General features: G+C 52.8%; 1 protein-coding gene across 1 annotated transcript in view; it reads right to left on the bottom strand.

Moving 5' to 3' along the window:
- Positions 1 to 460: 460 nt before the first annotated feature.
- The window catches only part of LOC119873395 (translation initiation factor IF-2-like), a 176,480-nt gene continuing 157,833 nt past the window's right edge, over positions 461 to 19,107 (bottom strand). Inside the window, exons 4-5 of the mRNA XM_038549492.1 lie at positions 2,435 to 2,691; positions 461 to 1,464 (exon numbers count right to left, since the gene is read on the bottom strand). Coding sequence (XP_038405420.1) covers positions 2,471 to 2,691 — 221 coding nt within the window. The 3' untranslated portion in view covers positions 461 to 1,464; positions 2,435 to 2,470. The remainder of the gene's footprint in view (positions 1,465 to 2,434; positions 2,692 to 19,107) is intronic.

The following is a 19,107-nucleotide window of genomic DNA, read 5'->3' as shown; positions in this document are numbered from 1 at the left end:
CTTAGGCACCCCTAACACAGTGGCCCCAAGTCCCCTGCCCCATGGGGACCAGGGAGCACCAGCAGCTCGGCCGCTTGCCCTAGAGCTCACCAGAATTCATCTACTCCCGGTGCTCAAGGCTCACCTCCTTCACGGAGTTTCCAGCCTTCACTGCTCCCCGCAGCACAGCAAATAATACCCCACTTTATATGGAAAACGCTAAAATAGGATCACACCTTTTAAAGGATATTTCCACCTCACAGACTTCACCTTTCTCCCACCCTCCGCAACCACCGCCCCAGCCCCCTCCACACACACTCACACACACGTGCACACACACATACACACATGCACGCATGCACACACACCCGTTTCGCTACCAGACTTCCCTAAGCCCGTTTAATTGAAAAGGCATGATTTAGGCTAATTGACAGCAGATGGGTTCGGCTGCAAAATGCAGAGAAGCATTTGTTGAACATGATTTACAGCAACGAGGCAAAACTTTCTCCTTTTTATATCGTTCTTCGAGCTCCACGGCCAACACAGCTCAGCAGAAATGAGAGGAGAAAAAAAAGTAATTAGTGTTTAATTTTTTAACAATTTTTAACTCCCTTTTTAATTGCTTTACATAAACCTGTCCTAGAATTTTACAGCCTTCAAATCTCTGTCTAAGTCTGGTCCTTGTTTCTGGTTTTAATTACAGGGAGGCTTGTCTGGCACATTAAATTAGAAGAAAAACACACACACACAATTTCAGAAATATTTTGCTCTTGGACTCCCAACTGAACATCTAATATTTCAGCGTGCGAATGGGAAGGCTCTGGTGGAAGCCGAAGTGGGCCAAGTGCTCCTGCCGCATTACTGCCTCAACCCCACAACTGTCCCTTAGGTTATTAGCAGTGAAAGAGCGTCACAAGCAGAGTCCGAGGGCCCACGGTGGCCGGTGGCCGGGGCGCCTCAGCGCGGCTTTGGAAATAGCCCACTTCCCAGAAGAGCGGGCAAGCGGCAGGGCCCTGCAGGCTTTGATCAGACTTCAGGTCTGGCTTCCAAGCCAGGCCATCAGACCTTCCGCCCGCTTCTCTGCGGTCCCTTCTCAGCGAGACTGGAGGGGAGCGTGGCCTGCAGCGGGGTGTCCTCGGTGCAGGGGAGGGGGGCCGCGAGGGCCCGGGCGGCGGTCGCAGGCTGCACGCTGGCCAGGTGGCTGCATCCGGTGGTGGCCTTTGCAGAGACAGCCGAAGCGAGGTCGTACCTGCGCTGAGCATTAGAACTTCTGGGCTCTCCCAAAGGGTAACCACCGGCCTCCGTGCGGCTATTTACATCCAAACGGATGCACACGTGCGATCCACTGGACGGTTGCCTTCTTCCGTGGAGCTGGCCACTGCGCGACTGCTCAACGGGCTCATGCGGGTGAACGCCAGGTCAATATAGTGTAAATACGGGGCATCTCCATCTCCATCTGTTGGACAGGGTCGCTCCAGATGCTTCCTATTGCAACCGGGGTCTGAGGCGAGGCAGCCTGGGCGTGCCCCCTCCTACCCCCCTCCCCCACCCCAGGGAGGTGGTGAGAAATGCAAGGCCTTGGGGACATGGTGAGAAATGCAGGATCCTGGGCCTCCCCGAGACTTGGAAATGCCTTCCTAACAAGCCTCCCCCTCCTTGGGGTGATTTGAGTTCATCCCCGCAGCAGCAGCAGCAACAGCAGCAGCACCGTGGCTGGGGCCTGGAGCAGAGTAATGGCCCGTGGATCCCCTGCAAGGTGTGTGCAGGGGTGGGGGAGAGCATGCAGGGGGGGATGAGGGGCGGCGGGCCATAAAATGTCCTTGGGACACAACCCCGCAGGGCCGAGGCTCCCCGACCCCCGGCCTGTGTTCATTAGCGCCGAGGCCGCAGCCCCCCTTGGCAGACCCTGCCCAGCCTGCCCTGGGCTCCTCCAGGACCCCCGCTGGGCGGCGGAGGGCTGCCTGGCGCCGCTGGGCGGGCAGCTCTAGGGATGGAGCCAGGCCAACGCGGCTCCCCACACACGGTCATTACCTCCCGAAAACCCAGGAGTTATTACAATTAAAACACGTTGCAGGGGGGAGCGGGGGCTGGAGGAGGTCCCTTTAGGAAGGAACACTGGGATTAAAAGAAATTAGAGCAGTTGTCATGACGACGCTGCCAGGCCGGGCCTACCCTGTGATTATTTCAATGGGAACGGGATGGGGGCAGATGGGCTGGGACAGGGGGTGCCGGGGAACCGTACCCAGCTGCAGGGCAAGAGCTATGCTTTTTCCCCCAGAACGGGGATGCAGCAGCCCCAGGAAATTCTCCCCAGGCCGACTCCTGCTGGCATTCGAATTCTCTAGAACTATTGCTTATCCTGGGGACCTCTGTTCTCCAGGAGGTTCACACCCCAGGCCTCTTCCATCCCAATCTGTTCAAACAAGGAAACTCCCACGGGGTCCCCTGCTCTTACTGGCGTGTAGGTGGGACGGCCTGGCCTGGTCTCCGGTCAGCTCCCCTCTGGCTGAGCCCCCGAGAGCCAGCCGTCCTTCCCCTGGACGGGAGGTACAGGTGTGCAAGGCGGAGTCGTAGAAACCAGGAGTGGACGTGTTCTGGAAGCGGGCCCATGATAATGAGCGAGATGGAAAGCTGCCTGGGACACCTCCAGGCACCAGCAGAGGATTAGGGTCCCTCCAGAATGGGGATCCTCGTTTGGCAGAGCTACAGGGACTGAAAAGAAAAAACAGTAATTAGCTCTCCATCCCTCTGCTCTGCCTCCCCACCGCCCCCCCTCCTCATGCCCCTCCTTGAGCCGGCCAACAGGCAAGGAGAACCTGTTTTGGAAGCCCCTCGGGGAGCAGAAGGGGAAGGGCTGGGAGGGGACTGGGGGTGGAAGAGGAGAGGGAGGAAGATGCTCTCAGCAAATTCTCCCTTCTCCAATCCGGCCTCCTCTGCTGCCACCTTAGTGGGCTCAGGGGCTGGACAAGAGGGCGTCCATGAGGGCGGCCTTCCATCCAGAAGGTTAACTGGACCCCAGACAAGTCCTTGATCCTCCTCACACCCCCAGGCTGGAGATCCTTGACCCTCTCGATCCTCCTCCTCCTCCTCTTCCTGGCTTTGCTCTCCCTTTTGAAAGCTCATCATTTCCAAATTTCCAACCCCCAGAGCCACTGCCCTTCATTCTGGATCTTCAACAGAGTTTCCCTGTTTATAGTTGCAAGGCCTGAGGTGTCCCTATAAAAAAAAAAACATACTCATTGTAGAATTAGGCTTAAGTGTAAGCCTGGCCTCAGCCCGATTTTGCATGTGGCCTTGGGCAAAGGTCAGCTCCACGTGTCTGTCTCAGGTTCCTCCTCCGTACAAACCCATCTAACGTGCAGCATCATCTCAGGATGTAAGACTGCCAGTTTTATTTAGCTATTTATTAAATATTTTACTTATTTACTTGACAGAGAGAGAGAGAGAGAGAGAGCAAGCATAAGCAGGGAGAGCGGCAGGCAGAGGGAGAGGGAGAAGCAGACTCCCCGCGGAGCAGGGAGCCCAACGTGGGGCTCTATCTCAGCACCCTGGGATCATGACCTGAGCCGAAGGCAGATGCTTAACCCACTGAGTCACCCAGGTGCCCCGGACTTCCAGTTTTAAAATAGGGGCATTCCCCAGCAAGTTGGGACAAGTTAGTCACCCTTCCTGGCACAGCCTGTGCTTCTTGGGGGTCTAGTTATTACTGTATATAGAGGGCTTCACTCCTCTGTAAAATTCTTTATACATCATAGATGTACACAAAAGGTGTGTGTATATATATAAATGTGCACATATATACGCACGTGTGTGTACATATGAAGTTTCCAAAGAGGTAAATTGGGAGGTAATTATTCACATTTCAGCAAGAATCCTCATTTGGGGGGGGCGGCCCGGGTTACCCTGTGCTTTAGCACCGCCTTCAGCCCAGGGCCTGATCCTGGAGACCCGGGATCGAGTCCCACGTCGGGCTCCCTGCATGGAGCCTGCTTCTCCCTCTGCCTGTGTCTCTGCCTCTCTCTATGTGTGTCTCTCATGAATAAATAAATAAAATAAAAAAAAAATGAATCCTCACTTGGCAAAACGACCAAATGTGACGTTCCGCTCTACAAGGTTAGGGTTAGGGTTAGGGACTGGGACTCTGTGTGGAAGGCACATTCAGAGAGTCTGAGTTCACAGATGGGAAAGCACCAGGAAATCCGCGTGGTTCTGTGATCCTCTCATTTCCGGGGAAACCCCTGAACTTCTAGAAGATTCTTGCACCAGTTTTGCTGAGCTCTTTCTAGTGGGAAACGGAAGCAGAGCACAGCCACACTGGCCCCACTGCGCATCCCCAGGAGACCCCAGAGCTAGTTGTCTACGGATGTGCTGTGGGGGCTGGTTTGCAAAGGCTCCCAGTGCGCTCCAGCCCTATGGGATGGGATGGGCATTCCCAGTTGCTCTTCTCTGTATTTTCCTGCCCTCCCTAGGCTCAGGGTTCCCGGACCAGCTCAGGCTCAGGCTTCTCCAGCTCTGAAACGACTTCAGGTGGCGAGTTCCCACACAATCGAAAACACTCACGTATCATAACATCCTGCCCGGGATTTTTTTTTAAATTTATTTTTTATTTTCTTTTTATTTTTTACCATTTAGCATGTAGACAACAGGTGAAAAGGGACAGAAGGGAAGGAAGGGAGATGACAATGAGGTCATGATCCCCTCTCCCTGCCAGCTCAGAAACCCAGAAACGTGGCTGAGTGACACAGGTACTGTGGCCCAGGGAGGGGTTTTGGGAGGCAATGTCTCTGCCCGCACCCCCTCCACCTGCTGCTTTCAGGGACAACCTGAGCCACCTGGCATCAGCCACATCAGTATAATAAACTTCACTGGCTCCCAGTCTAAATCGTGAAGAGAAAGGGCCCAGCTGGAAACACATCCTGTCTCCTTCAAGGTGAGGTGACAGTGGGGCCAGGCACAGCAAGGGGGAGGATATTGGAAGGTGTTGAAAAGGAGCCCTCTCTTTTCCTCCCCGTTGGAGGGATCAAAGTCCTCACTTAATGAAAAGGAGGCAGGTCACCTCTGTGCCCCCAAGGAAGTACAGGCTCTTCCTCCCAGGAGCCCCAGGCTCCCAGCCCCCCAGCCCCCCAGCCCTGCAGGGGCAGAGGCTGACATCCCAGGGAGCAAATGGTGACCACTGAGCCTGTCGGCCTTACTTGGAGACACTGGGATACAGCCTCGCTGCAAGGAGCTGGCTGGTGATGCCGGGCCTTATTACTTCTTTGTGGGTTGTTTGGTGAGAGGTGGTGCCTCACTATCTTCAAGACTAGGGCACAGTCCTGCTAGGAAGAGAAAGCTGAGCAAAACGATCCTGACATACCCACCTGCCCCCAACCCCAATCTCTGCCCCTGCCTGTTTCTGCTACTTACATTTATTATACTACTTTATTCTTTTTGTAATTTTTACTTATTTATGATAGTCACACAGAGAAAGAGAGAGAGGCAGAGACACAGGCAGAGGGAGAAGCAGGCTCCATGCACCGGGAGCCTGACGTGGGATTCGATCCCAGGTCTCCAGGATCGCGCCCTGGGCCAAAGGCAGGAGCTAAACCGCAGCGCCACCCAGGGATCCCTATTATACTACTTTAAAGTCAGTCTGTCTCTGTTTCTGTCTCTCTTTCTCTCTCCAGCCCCCCTTGCCTTTGACCTCTTACAAGACAAAACTGGGCTGTCTGCAGCATCTTCGTATCCCATGCACACAGGAAGCACTAAATAAATGTTTACCGAAATGAATTCTTTACTACCATGTGTGCCCAAGGGGCACAGGATCTATATGGCACCCAAGCCAAATCCCCAGGAATCCAGGCAGGTTATCCTGGCCTCTCCTGACCTCTCCCCTCTCCTTTTCCACAAATTTCCCTCCAAAGGAGGCTGGGGACTGGCCCATTGCAGTGCCTCACACCATTTAACAATAATAAAAAGAAAAAAAAATGCAAACAAGCCCTAGAGGAAAGAAGTAGCAAAGAGAAAAAAAAAAAACCCTGAGAGAAGAGGAACATAATGTGCATGTGTACACACATAATACAAGTTAGCATATCCCAAAGCCCCCTGGACAGAAACCAAACAGGAAATCTAGAATCATTACCAAATGCACTTCCCCTGTTTGCCCTGCCCTCGGCCCCTGGGGGTGGGCCAAGGGTACTCCGGCCCCCTCCCTCACAGGGCTAGAAGCCGCAGGAGGGTGGGGCTTTGATGGACTGATTGGCATTTCCTCCCCTCCCTCCTCCCTCCTGACCTCTGGGTAGGGCTTCCCGGTGGACGGTGGACGGTTGATGGGATGGGACGGAAGCCTCTTGCTGCTGCCACCTCCCAGGAGCAGCGGGGCTCAGAGCTTTTCCACGCAGGCCCCCCACAGTGTGGGAGTGGAAGGTGGCCAGCAGCTGGCCTCCCTCACCCCAGGTCCGCAGAGAGCTGTGTGATGGCCCCGGCTTGGGGATCAAGACCTCCTGCTCTTAAGAAAACAGATCAGAAATTTTGGCATCAAAATATGTTGAGAGGAAGCAAGGAACCCTTGGAGCGAAACGCAGGCCACGGGACCGAAGTGGAAAGTCTGAGCAGAAACCCGAGCTGCAGTGATCATGAGTTCAGGTTCACCCTCCATGGGCTACTCTTGCTCGAAAGCACGGCCAAGGATTGCACCCTGGCTCCGGTTGGCTAACTCACCCATCCATCAAGAGTCGGCCAACTTCTACTGTAAAAAGGCCAGATAGTAAATATTTTCGGCTCTGGGGCTACGGGGTGGGGTGGGGGTGGAGGGGTCTCTGTTGCAAATGCTTAACTCTGTCACTGTAGCATGAAAACTGACACAATACGTAAATGAACGGGCATGGCTGCGTTCCGGTAAAACTATTTATAGGGGCGCCCAACTGGCTCTGTCGGTGGAGCGTGCGACTCTTGATCTCCGGGCAGGGAGTTCAAGCCCCATGTTGGGTGTAGAGATTGCTTAAAAATCAGATCTTAGAGAGAGAGAGAGAGAGAGAGAGAGAGATTTTATTTATAAAAACAGGCAGCTGGCCAGATTTGCACCACAGGCTATAGTTTTCCAACACGTTGACTTATTGGCTGGGTCACCTTGGGCCAGCCACTCAACTCAAATCAAGCGCAATGTCCCCACATTTAATGAGTAATAATGCCTGCCTCACCGTGGTACATGGATGATGGAGGCTAACCATGTAAAGCATCTGACACTCAATAAATGCCAGCCACTAACAGTTCTCATCGTGAGGGGAATTAAGAAGAATCCCGGGTTGGGGGTGATCTGGAGTCTTCCATTGCTGTGGGATGAGCCTCTGTGCACCTGGTGATGAGGGTCCTCAGTGTCTTACCGTGCAAAAAATCCATTTGCTAAAATTGAATATTCCCTGGATTCATCTCATGACATTAAGTCAGCAGTTGCACCTTAGAATCACCTGAGGAGCTTTTAGATCTCTTAAACCAGAGGGGTCTCTCTGGGGGCGAGACTCTCATGCATTGATTTTGAGGCTCCCCGGATGATTCCTCCGTGAAGTCCATGTGGAGGATGGGAAGCAGCACAGAGAGTCCTCTCACTTCTTTCTTCCACCCAAGGTGGGGTCTGTGCACCGGCAGCATCAGCCTCACCTGGGAGCTTGTGAGAAATGCAGACTCTCGGGTCCCACCCCGGACCTGCTGGATCGGACTCTGCTTCCACAGGATCTCGAGGGGATTCCTGTGCACAAGCAATTGGAGGAATAGCAATCTACCCCACAGATGCCTGACCAGACTTGGCTCTTCATCAGAATCCCCTGCAATGCTTAAAAAAATCCCTAGATCTCATCACCATCTCACTGAAGCAAAAAATCACCATGGGTGGCCCAGGGACTGGTATTTTGTTCCAATATTTTATTTGAAAATGTTCAAACGTATAGAAATGTTGGGCCCACGCACCCACCACTTAGATTGTCAAGATTTTGCTCTGTTTCGCTTCATCACGTACCTATGCACGGATCTATCCATCAACCCATCTCGCTTTTTAAATGCATGTCAGAGTAAGTTGCAGACATCCAGACCCTTCATCCCTAAACACCTGAGTACTCACATCATTAATTTTTAACAAGGTCTCCGATTGGTGCAGCTCTAGTGAGAGTCTTTTTTTTTTTTTTTTTTTTTTTTTTTTTTTTATCCAGAGGAAACAGTCCTTAAGATTTGATTTGGTAAAAAGCTGTCCTCTCCGTCCAACTCTTAAACAAGTGATGCCAGGGGCTCTCTGGAGCTGTCACTCTCAGGATTAGGAGAGGATTTCTGGCGTTTGACCTCATTCCACATTGCTCCAGGTACCTGGTCTTTCCCCTGGTAGGACATGGAGATGGTGGCCACTCACTACTGTCTTCCTGCCTCTCCTATATTTAACAGTCACATTAACTGGACAACGCCATGGCCCCAAAACCTCCCCTGGTGTGCTCCCTCCTGGCAAGCCCTCCAGTTCTTCAGCATCCCACCCGTGAGGTCTAACGGTGAGCCTGCCATTACAAACTTCCAATTCTGTCGTCGAGAACTTTGGAACGGTAGGCCACATGCTAGGTTGCCATTGCTCCTTGCTGCTGGGTTTCAGAATATTGGGGACCAGAGAGCTGCGACGTCACCTCCCCTTCGGATTTTCCTTCATCTTGTCTTTGATTTTGTTTTGTTTTTGACAGTGACCTGGCGAATGTAAGTAATTGCCTGACCATTTCCAAATACTCTTCAACAATCTACGGAAAGGGTCTCCCAGAGTCTGAACACACACTCCCCCACCCACCCACCCACCCCCACCCTGGCAAGTTGCTCTGTCTTAGAGATAACTGGGTCACATAGAAGGTCACACTTCATTCAGCATTTCCACCTACAAACTTGAAAGGGCGAATGGGTTCTCTCACCCCCTGCCCCTTGCCCACTTCTTTTTCCAGACCACCCATTCTCTGTTTGTATTGGTCCTCCAACCTTGAAACCCGACACCCTCCTCTGTAGGAACCACCCATGCTTAAACAAATAAATACCCCAAAGTGGCCCTCTCCCTGGTGGTGGTATTCAAATAAATGTCCCAGGAAGGAGGGTGGGGGAAGGAGGAAGGGTACTCTGGGCCTTCTCTACCAGGTGCCTGCCTCGAAGCTTCCTTGGGTCAGTGTTTCTTTGCAAATATCTGTACAAGACTAGCAATGAGACCCACCAGAATGGAGAGGGTCTCCATGGGCTAAGAGGTTCTGTAAGTCACCTCCGGGAAGGTTCTGGCTCCTGGAGCTCAGGAAAGAGGAGAGAGGGGCATTGGGCAGTGCTCGGTCAAAGAGGGACCACTCCGAAGCCTGTATGGAGTTATCTCTGAGCTCCTCGGTACTCGCCCATAGGCCTGGAAATCCCTCCAACTGGGGATGGAGTGCTAGGTGCCAAGAGTCAATGGGTGGGCGAGTGGGGAGGAACAGGGACCGGTTCTCTATGACCCAGAAACACTTAAATAATAGCCCAGAGACCAGCCTGCAGAGAGGAGGGGAGGCGTGCAGGGAGACAGGATGGACCCTGCAAAGTAAAAACCTCCTTGCCTCTGACTCAAGGCACAAAAACCACCGCGAGTCTTTGGTTTCACGGAATGTGGACAGCTAGTTTGAATAAAGTCTCAGCTTTGTCACGGGTCGGTTGGTCAACGGAGTCACTAATGAAAAGGAGTTTCAAGCGTATCTGGGAAATAAGTCGCAGGGGAGGCAACTGTCGCTTTAAGGGAAACTCTGAGAGTTGCAGAACCTTCCCCCCACTGCCCCTAACCCCCAGGAAGGGAGGGGGAGGAGCCACTATCCTCAGGAGTTGGCCAAGGACACTTATGGATGGCCCAGGAAAGTGTGGACAAGACCGTGCTGGGAAGCTGGCTGCACACCACTGGTGGGTAAGGAAGAGGGCAGGGAGAAGGAGCCTACGTTTCAAAAATAAACACAAACCCCAAAATCAACACTGTTAATGGAAGTGACTAATCAAGGGTGTGCTGAACTTGGTGGTTCTTGATAAGATACAGGTGGAAATGCACTCGGAAAAAATAACAGAGTTTTTTTCCCCCTTTGGTAAATAAAGCGATGCGGAGAGGGTGGGGTGGGGGTGCAAGGGACCGGGGTTGGCGCACGGTTCAACCCTGCAGCAGATTTAAAACACAGATTCTCAAGCCCAACGCTACTGACATTTGGGGCTGGATAATACTTTGTAGGGGGTGGGGCTGTCCTGTTCATTGAGAGATCTTTAGTAGCCTCCGCCAGCTTCTACCCACTAAATGCCAATAGCACCCTCCCCTCGGGCGATGAAACCAAAAGTGTCTCTGGACATTGCACATGGCCCCAGGGCTGGGGATCGAGGGCAATGTCACTCCTGGTCAAGGACCGCTGGTTAAAATCAGGAGCACGGCTGAGTTTGAAAGTCACATATGAGCTCGCTGTAGGGCCTCAGAGGGCCAGACAGCGGGCCAGCTGGAAAGGAACGTAGCATCCCATGCATTTGAATGTGCTGGTGGTTAATGGCTGTGCCCTACCAGGACCTCAGCTGGAAGCCACCCATTGGTACCCAGGCCAACATGACCAGGATCTTGTCGGTTAGGAAGCCCTAAGAATGAAGTCTGTTGACAAGCAGGTACAGAGCCACACTGCTCCCAAAGCTCTGTAGAGTTGTCATTGGTCTCAAAGTTGCCTTGACTGGGAAGGTGAGTGACTATGACCCACTTCAAGGAAGAATTCTCCAGATAAGGGACATCTGGATGTCCAGGGGGTCGAGCAACCTGTCTCACTGGGCTCCAAAGTGAGCCATGTGTAGGACCCGTGAGAGTCACTACTGAGACACCAAGTTTCTCTTGCAAGGCAAAGGCCAGGGAGAAGGCAGGGGATTGGGGGATGGTTTTTATTATTATTATTTTTAAAGATTTTATTTATTTATTCATGAGAGACACAGAGAGAGAGGCAGAGACTCAGGCAGAGGGAGAAGCAGGCTCCCTGTGGGGAGCCCCATGTGGGACTCGATCCCAGGACCCCAGGATCATGCCCTAAGCCCAAGGCAGATGCTCAACCGCTGAGCCACCCGGGCGTCCCGGGGAATGGTTTTTAAAGACACCGTTTTCAGAGAACCCCTTGGCCACCCACCACATTTGGTCTACAGAGTCTCCAATGACCTAATCTGTAGTCAATGCACCTGTCCCTTTGTTGGGGGGTGGGGGGGTGGGAAGAGGAGGTTAGCTAAGGCCCGTAAGCAAAACGTCAACCACCTCACCTGCCATCTTGGCTGGCGAGCTCCTCCACGTTGCTCTGGGATCACCTTGAACCCAGGCAGCCCACGTTTCTAGAAGGGAATCGCATCACACGTCATTCTGCACCCGGGCAGCCTGGCCTGCTGTGTCATGAGTCCCACTCCACAATACACACTACAGAAGGGGACGTCTACTGCAGCGGGGTTTTCTGTTGCATGTACGCATGGAATTAAAAACAGTGCTTGCCTGTCTCACCTGTACAAGTAGAAAGAGTTTCGGATGCTTCTGCTTGGCCTCCGAGGTCTGCCTGGACTCGGGGTGCTGGCTGGAGGAGAGGGTGATGGGCCGAGATGGAGGAAGGGGAGAAGCCCACGGAGCCAGTCCACAGGAGCTAAGTCCTGGCCTTTCTCTCTGCCTCCCCCGCCTCACCCCCTATTCTGGAAGCACCGCAGAATCATCTTCCCCACTGGCCTGCTGCTTCCCTCCTCAGCAATCTGCTTTCCACAAAAAAAAAAAAAAAAAAAAAAAAAAAGTTCTAAATAGAGCGGAACTGAGAACGGGGCCGCAGCCCGGATGAAGTCTTCCCCTCCCCAGAGAGCCCGGCGTCCCCCCACAGAGGGCTGGTCTGCCCCCCAGTGCCTCTTATTCAAAGCAATCTTGACCCGGGAGCGGCCAAGCCTGACGGCAGGCGCGAAGCACCACAAATGGATTTTGCCTCTGTAGCACTTTGCTGGGCTGGACCCCTCCTCCCTCCCAGGCATCTCGGATGCTTTCTTCAGCCTCCTCTCCCTGCATTTACCTTGGGAGGCACCTGGGGGACCCTCTTCCAGGCAGGGGTTCAGAGGGTTCCCATCAATGCTCACTGGTAGCTTGCGGAGTGAGGTTGGGGGGCTCCACTGACCCACCTGAACCTGGGCGTTCCCCCAAACCGAGGGCTGAGAATGATGACAACAGTCTCTCTCCTACCACCTTAGATTGTAGAATGCCAATTTGTGTAAAGAGTCAACTGTTGCTCTCAAGGGGGCCTGGGCACCAGACTGGGGGTGGATCCTGAGACATTTCCTCCTCCATTCTGGAAAAGTCTACCCAAAGCTCCTGCCGACCCAGCATGGTAGCAGGGGCACATTTGTGGATCTGGGTATAGCACACGGTTCTGTGCATGTCACTCTTTCACACGCACACCCCAGCATCATTCCAATGTCAACCAGGTTTTATTAATGAGATTCTCACACTCTCTGGAAGAAGAATCACACCGTTCAGCCCCTCAGAAGACACGGCTGTGAAGAAGGCCTGCATATTCCAAAGGGGAGTGTCCAGCTTCCCCCTACATCATGCCACCAACTCATAACCCAGGTACCAAGCCTGGGTCTGGGGACCCTGGGCCAGCTCTAGGATGTCTTTGGAAGAAGGGTGTGGTGGTGGCAGTCAAGAAGAACAGAGGAGGCCGGGCGGGGGGCCCATGGGGAAGCTGTGGGGGTGTAGCAGACCCCGCCCTCCACCCCAGACCCTTTCCTGGTGCCTCCACTGAGTTGGATCTTAAGGAATTTGAAGTCGAATCAATGCCATGACTTGTCCGTGAGTCACGCCACTCCGTTCTTCGCGGCCTCTCTGAACTCGGCACCTCCAAGAACATCAACTCATCCAACCAGGCGGAGGCAAGGAATGTAGAAAGTGAACTTGAACAGGAACTGGGGATTACCAACACGCATCGCTGACAGCGTGGGGTGTATCTCCTCCGCTCCAGCACAGGACGGCGGAGGGCGGAGGGGAATGAGGAGAACAGAGGGATGGTTTGAAATATGCAGACGGGGGTCCTTAATAACGCAGCACGGTTACAAACAAGAGTCATCGTTGTTCAAAACTGTTTGTGTGGGGAGAAATTTTTTGGTTTTGTTTTTTTCTCCAATCTTGTGTAGTTCAGAGCTAGGGGGAAAAAGAGGAAGAAAGGAAGAAGGGAAGGAAGGAAGGAAGGAAGGAAGGAAGGAAGGAAGGAAGGAAGGAAGGAAGAAAGGGGAAGGGAAGGGAAGGGACTTCCCTTGCCTTCCTTCCTCGCCGTGACTTACTTCCTTACCTTCCTTCTTCCTTCCGTCCTTCCTTCCTCTCCCCCCTCCCTCCCCCCTCCCTTCCTCCTCCCTTCCCTTCCTTCCTTCCTTCCTTCCTTCCTTCCTTCCTTCCTTCCTTCCTTCTTCCTTCTTTTTTTCTCTTTCTTTCCTTTCCCCTCCTTCCCTTCCTTCCCTCCCCCCCTCCCTCTCTTCCTTCCTTCTTCCCTCCTCCTCCCTCCCTCCCTCTCCCTCCCTCCCTCCCTCCCTCCCTCCCTCCCTCCCTCCCTCCCTCCCCTTTCTTTCCTTTTCTTTCTTTTCCCCTCCTTTCCTTCCTTCCTTCCACTCCTCCTTTTCTTCCTTCCTTCTCCCTCCTTTTCCTTTCCTTTCTTTTCTTTCCTTTCCTTTTCCCTTCTTTCCCTTCCTTTCCTTCCCTCCCTCCTCCTCCTCCCCTCCCTCCCTCCCTCCCTCCTCCCCTCCCTCCCTCTCTTCCTTCCTTCCTTCCTTCCTTCCTTCCTTCCGTCCTTCCTTCCTTTTCCTTTCCTTTCCTTTCTTTCCTTTCCTTTTCCCTTCGTTCCCTTCCTTTCCTTCCCTCCTCCCTCCCTCCCTCCCTCCCTCCCTCCCTCCCTCTCCCTTCCTTCCTTCCTTCCTTCCTTCCTTCCCTTCCTTCCTTCCTTCCTTCCTTTTCCTTTCCTTTCCTTTCCTTTCCGTTCCTTTCCTTTCCTTCCTTTCCTTTCCTTTCCTTTCCTTTCCTTTCTTTTCTTTTCTTTGCTTTTCTCTCCCTTCCTTTCCCTTCCTTCTCTTTCCTTTTCCTTTCCTTTCTTTTCCCTTCCTTCTCTTTCCTTTCCTTTCCTTCTTGTTCTTTCCTTGCCTTTTCCCTTCTTTCCCTTCCTTTCCTTCCTCTCCTTCCTTCCCTCCTTCCTTCCTTCCTTCCCTCCCCCTCCCCTTCCCTCCCTTTCCTTGTCTTTTCTTTTCTTCCTTTTCCCTCCTTCCCATTCCATCCGGCCTCCTCCTCCCCCGCCCCTCCCTCACCCTCCCTTACGCCTCCTCCTACCTCCCTACATCCACCCTCCACTCCACCCTCCCCTCCCTCCCCATCCCTCATATCAAGAAAGAAAAAAGCTATTCTTCTCTATTTCCTTTGTCACAAATCTTGTTCAGTCCAAGAAAAAAAAAATCGAAATGCTGCGACAAGGTATTTTCTCCCCCTCCGGATGAACCGTTTTACAATAAGCTACCTGCTGGGGTCAGGAAACCTGAGATCAGTGGCTTTCTGCTCACACAAAAACTCAGGAGGGGGATTCGTGCAGAAGAGCTTCTGCGGCGCGACGGTCACCCACACCCAGCCGCTGTGCAGCTGTTCCAGCCTGCGTGTGGACCCCTCCCGCTCCTCTGCTTCACCTCCTCGCCTCCTTCCTCCGCGCTTAGCCAATGCCACCGGCTCTCCTGGAGGAGCAGGGCGTCCAGCCGTCCAGCCGGCGCCCACCGCCGAGGTGAGGTCGCGGGGTGAGGCTGTGCTGGGAGGGAAGAGGAGCACTCCGGCGGGCCGAGGGGAGAGCTGCTCCCAGGGCCCCGATAGGGAGCTTATTTTCTTTACTATTAGGTGTGTGATGCTCAAGAGGCAGAGGCAGGGTCAAAATAAAAATAAATAGCCAACGGAAATAGGCGGCCCCTCCCTGGGAATGGTAATTGCACAGGATGAAAGTTTATCCAAACACATGAGAAAAATGGTTCGTGTTGGAGGACCGGGGGCGAGAGAAGTGATCCTTACTGGAAAGGAAATTTGTTTACAACATTTTATTTGCTCCTTAGTTTTTAATGCTGTTCTGGCCCCGTGTCCTGTAAACAGACCGGCTTTTCCATTCTCCAGAGGTGCCAGGGGAGCCAAGGACGGAACAGGCTGAGCTGCTGCCAGAATTCTGGGCCGCCGAGGTCTCCCAGTTGCAGGAACCCACGCCCAGTCGGGGGTCCGAGAGAGGAGCTTGCTGGTCCGCAGGGAAGAAGGGTGTGATTTGAAGTCTAGGTGTGGAAACCCGTCCAGCTGGTGAGGGGGGCTCTTTTCTCCGCTCCTCGTGTGGGAGGCAACAGGGGGGACCTCAGGTGCCCAACGTGTGTGTCTAATGGAGTATTCGGTAGAGGCCCTGGGGTCAGTAGAGGCCACGGGCAGAGCATGGAGAGAACGTGGCCTTTGGGAGACACAGCATGACTGGTATTCGACTCGGTTGAAGGGACTGTGGTGTTGAGCGTGCCCAGGAAGGAGAACCACTTTTCCTAGATTCGGGGTCCAGACGTCATCCACATCAACACTCCTGGCCCGCAGCCCAGCATTACCCCCAGGACCAAACCAAACAGGCCAAACAAAGAGCATGCTCACGGCCAGGGAGAATCAGCGACGCCCTGCCACATCAGGAAAATGCAGACTCGGTGGTGGGGTTATATGAAGTTTCTCTTCCCATCCAGGCACAGAGATCGTCTGGGCCAAGAGTCATGGCAGGCGGGCACTCGGCTCCATGTCTGGAGTACAGAGTGCTCGCTGCCTGAACGCTGAGTTCCTGGCACTGTTCGAAGTGCCGTGCCCGTGATAACTCACGTATGCCTTGCTACCACCTCATGGAGCAGTTTAAAGATAAGGAAACTGAGGCCCAGGGAGGCTACGCTACCCCCTGGAGGTCTCACGGCTAGAGTGGGCGGGATGGTTCGGGCCCAGCTGGTCTGAGCCAGAGGTGGTTCCATCTAGCCTCTCTTTAGGGTGCCTGGGTCCTAAAGTAGGCACCAGACTCCCTGAATTTCTGCACGAAAAAGAGCCTTCTGCCCCCACCACTGCCTCCTCATATACCACCGAGGTGTAAATGGGAAAAACTTGGAGATCTGGGCTGTTTTGTTACAGCAGCCAACTGGGACCGATGCGGCTTGCATTTTCCGTCCCTCCCGAGAAAGTGCAACAGGGCGTGGAGGGCAGGGTCCTTATGGGGTGTGCTCCACGGCGAGTCACTGACCCCCTCAGCTTTGCATCCCCCCCTGTAACAACGAGGTCTCAATACCTCTCGCAAAGTGAGATTCAGATGAGAAAGTTTGAATCGTAAAGCACTCTAGAACACCGGACGTACAGATTGCTTCCTGACTTGCCTGATTTTTCTCAGCCAAACGTCCTATCATCTCTCAAATGTCTGAAACGGATGCCAGGTGACCGCAGGCTACAGATGGCATCCCCTTTGTCCCAAACCCTAATTCTACTGGTTTGTACTAAGTGAGAAGATGAGGGGGCGGACTTTGAGTTCTTCTCTTCCTAAAGAAGGTGGACCTCCCACATAAATCTCTGCCGCTCCCTTTTCCTTCCTTTGCTCTTCCCCTTGGGAGAGGTAGTTAATCAGAGAGCTAATGGGAACAGGCCCTTCTCTCCCTGAGCCTGCTTGCTTTTGAGGGACACCTCTTCTGTCTTTGCCTTCTGTCCCCAGGTGGTCAGTCCTTGAACCCAGGCCCATCCCCTGTAGCAGGGGATCTGCCCATCATCACCCAACGTCTCTGCCCGGGACTTACTGGGGAAGTTTGCATTATCCACCCAGATTCTCCAGGAATCCTCACAGAGTTCATCTGGCAAATGTGATTAAGTCTGTAAGTAAGATCCCGAAGGCAGGGAGCATCTCACATGTGAGTACTTTTCCTTCTGCGTTTCTCCTATCAGACACCGTGAAGTTCTTCAGAAATTTTGACCTAAACTTTTGCGTTTCAATTTCTCATTCCTCATTCCTATCTTAAAAATGAACCTAGCTCTCAAATAATCAGCGAAAACCAGACACGTTCTATTTCAAGAAAAGTTTCTGCAGAGAAATCAACCCATCACGCAACAAGCACATCTTCACTGTTCAGAAAACATGTCACTGATGGATAGTGGGCGAACAAGAAACCGGCAAAATTGGTGGGACACCCAGCCACAGGTCATTAGTAGGAAAAAGTCAACCCAACATCCTTCTTGCACATCTACCGTGTTCAAACGGCCGTGCCACAACTGAAGAGCTCTGAAGTTGAGGCCCCGTAATGACCTTGGTTTTGATCCCTCACACACAAGACTGGGTCCAAGTGATTGATCCATGGGATTCTGTTTTCTGGGGATTAAATGTCAAATCACAGTGCCTGCCATGTGATCGTGAACATGAGTGGGCATCTCAGGGATAAATTTCAATGCATAAGGAGTGACCCAGTTCCCAGGGGAGGGAGGGTTGGGGAGAAGGGGGGTAGTTAAAACAAGTTCAGTGTCAGCACAGTAAATAACAAATGAAAAAGTACTGTGGTCCGGGAAGGAGGGGTCAGCATTTTTTTGAGGCCCTATCCAGTGCCAGATGCTTTAAAAGAACATGTGCCTGGTCGAGAGGGAAGAAGGAATTCAGGAAGGCATCCCAGAGAAGGGAGACTTGGAGCTGTGCCTTGAAGGACTAGTAGGACTTCAGTAGCCTGGGTACCCAACAGTGACCTTTTTTAAAAATAGACTCATCCAGGAAGAATTGCCAGAGGATTAAAAATCCTGCTGAGTTCAATCAAAAATCACCACTGGAATGTGAAAGGAACTTTCTTAATTAAGCAATTCCAGAACATTCCCAACTCTTGGCTACCGGAGTAGTGGTGGTGTAACCATTATATCCTGAACTGGCCCTTGAGATGCCAGGGTGGCCAGCCAGGGAACTTAGGGGCTGACATGGAGCAGGGTGCTCTGGTGGGTTGCACCCCAGAGTGGTGGGTGCTAGCAAGCAGCACCCATGAGGCCTGCGGACCCGAGAACCTCAATGCCTGAGTAGACTGGCTTTGCACTGAGGATGTTTGAGGCCAAGGGTAAAGAACGTTCCATGTGGTTTAGCTTCATTGCAGCTCATCCTTGGAAACTGGATAGACGGAGGGCCTGTCCAGCCCCTCTGGGCTGGACATTTCACTCCCTGGATGGTGACAAGCCCTGGTCTGACCCCAATTAGCATTCACGGCGCTACCTTCAGCAGCTCACCTTTCAATGCCTCTGGCTGAAATCACCGGTCACTGCTCAGCAAGAAGAATCACACAGGAAGGAAAGGTTACAACATACAGAAATAGGGGATGTGCCTCTTTTTTCTGATGCCCATACTTACGCTCAGGACCAGGGATGGGTGGGGACCCACAAGGACCACCTGGTAGGCTCAGGACCCTCCCTGAGCCTCCGCACCAGCAGCTGTTTGGTTCCTAGGCCAGCGAGAGCCTAGAACACAGCCAGCTTCGTGAACAGGACACCATGACAACGTGTCTTCCAACCACCTCTTTAAAACCCAGCCCTGAGTTACGATTGCAGTGGGGGAAGGCAGGTAAAGGAGTGAAGAAAGGGAAGGAGATGGAAAACAATTTTAAAAAAAAAAAAAAAAAAACCTTTGACAGAACTTGATAACCCGAGGTACACAGTGATCGGGGCCGGATGGCCTACAAAAGCCAAAAGGCAGGTCCCAGGACGGGTCAACTTAAGACTTAATATTTGTCTTTCACTAAGCAAACTAATAAATCCCCTCCAGTTGTGGCCACGCAGAGCTCCCAGTTTTTATTTATTGGTCAAAACTAGAAGCAGGGTTTTTTTTTTTTTTTCCTCCCCCTCCTTGTCACCCCGGGCAAATAGCAGTCCCCCTTCCCCGTGCCTGTCATCAATCTATATGTCTATTTGCCTTCTCCCTCAACAAACTCAAGTTCACTGCAACTGACAACGAGTGCAAACAGCTTTGAAGTATTCTTTGGTAATGGACTTCCCGGGACGGCCCTGTTTTTGGCTTGTGCAGCCGAAGGCAAAAGGAGAGGAGCCACTCGTCCGAGAACAGGCGGGCATCACCGCTGGGTCGGGCAAGGCTA

This window comes from Canis lupus, chromosome 9, assembly GCF_011100685.1.
Source record: "Canis lupus familiaris isolate Mischka breed German Shepherd chromosome 9, alternate assembly UU_Cfam_GSD_1.0, whole genome shotgun sequence".
Classification (NCBI taxonomy): domain Eukaryota; kingdom Metazoa; phylum Chordata; class Mammalia; order Carnivora; family Canidae; genus Canis; species Canis lupus.
The sequence above is the reverse complement of the archived record's forward strand: the minus strand, read 5'-3'. Positions and strand labels throughout refer to the sequence as shown.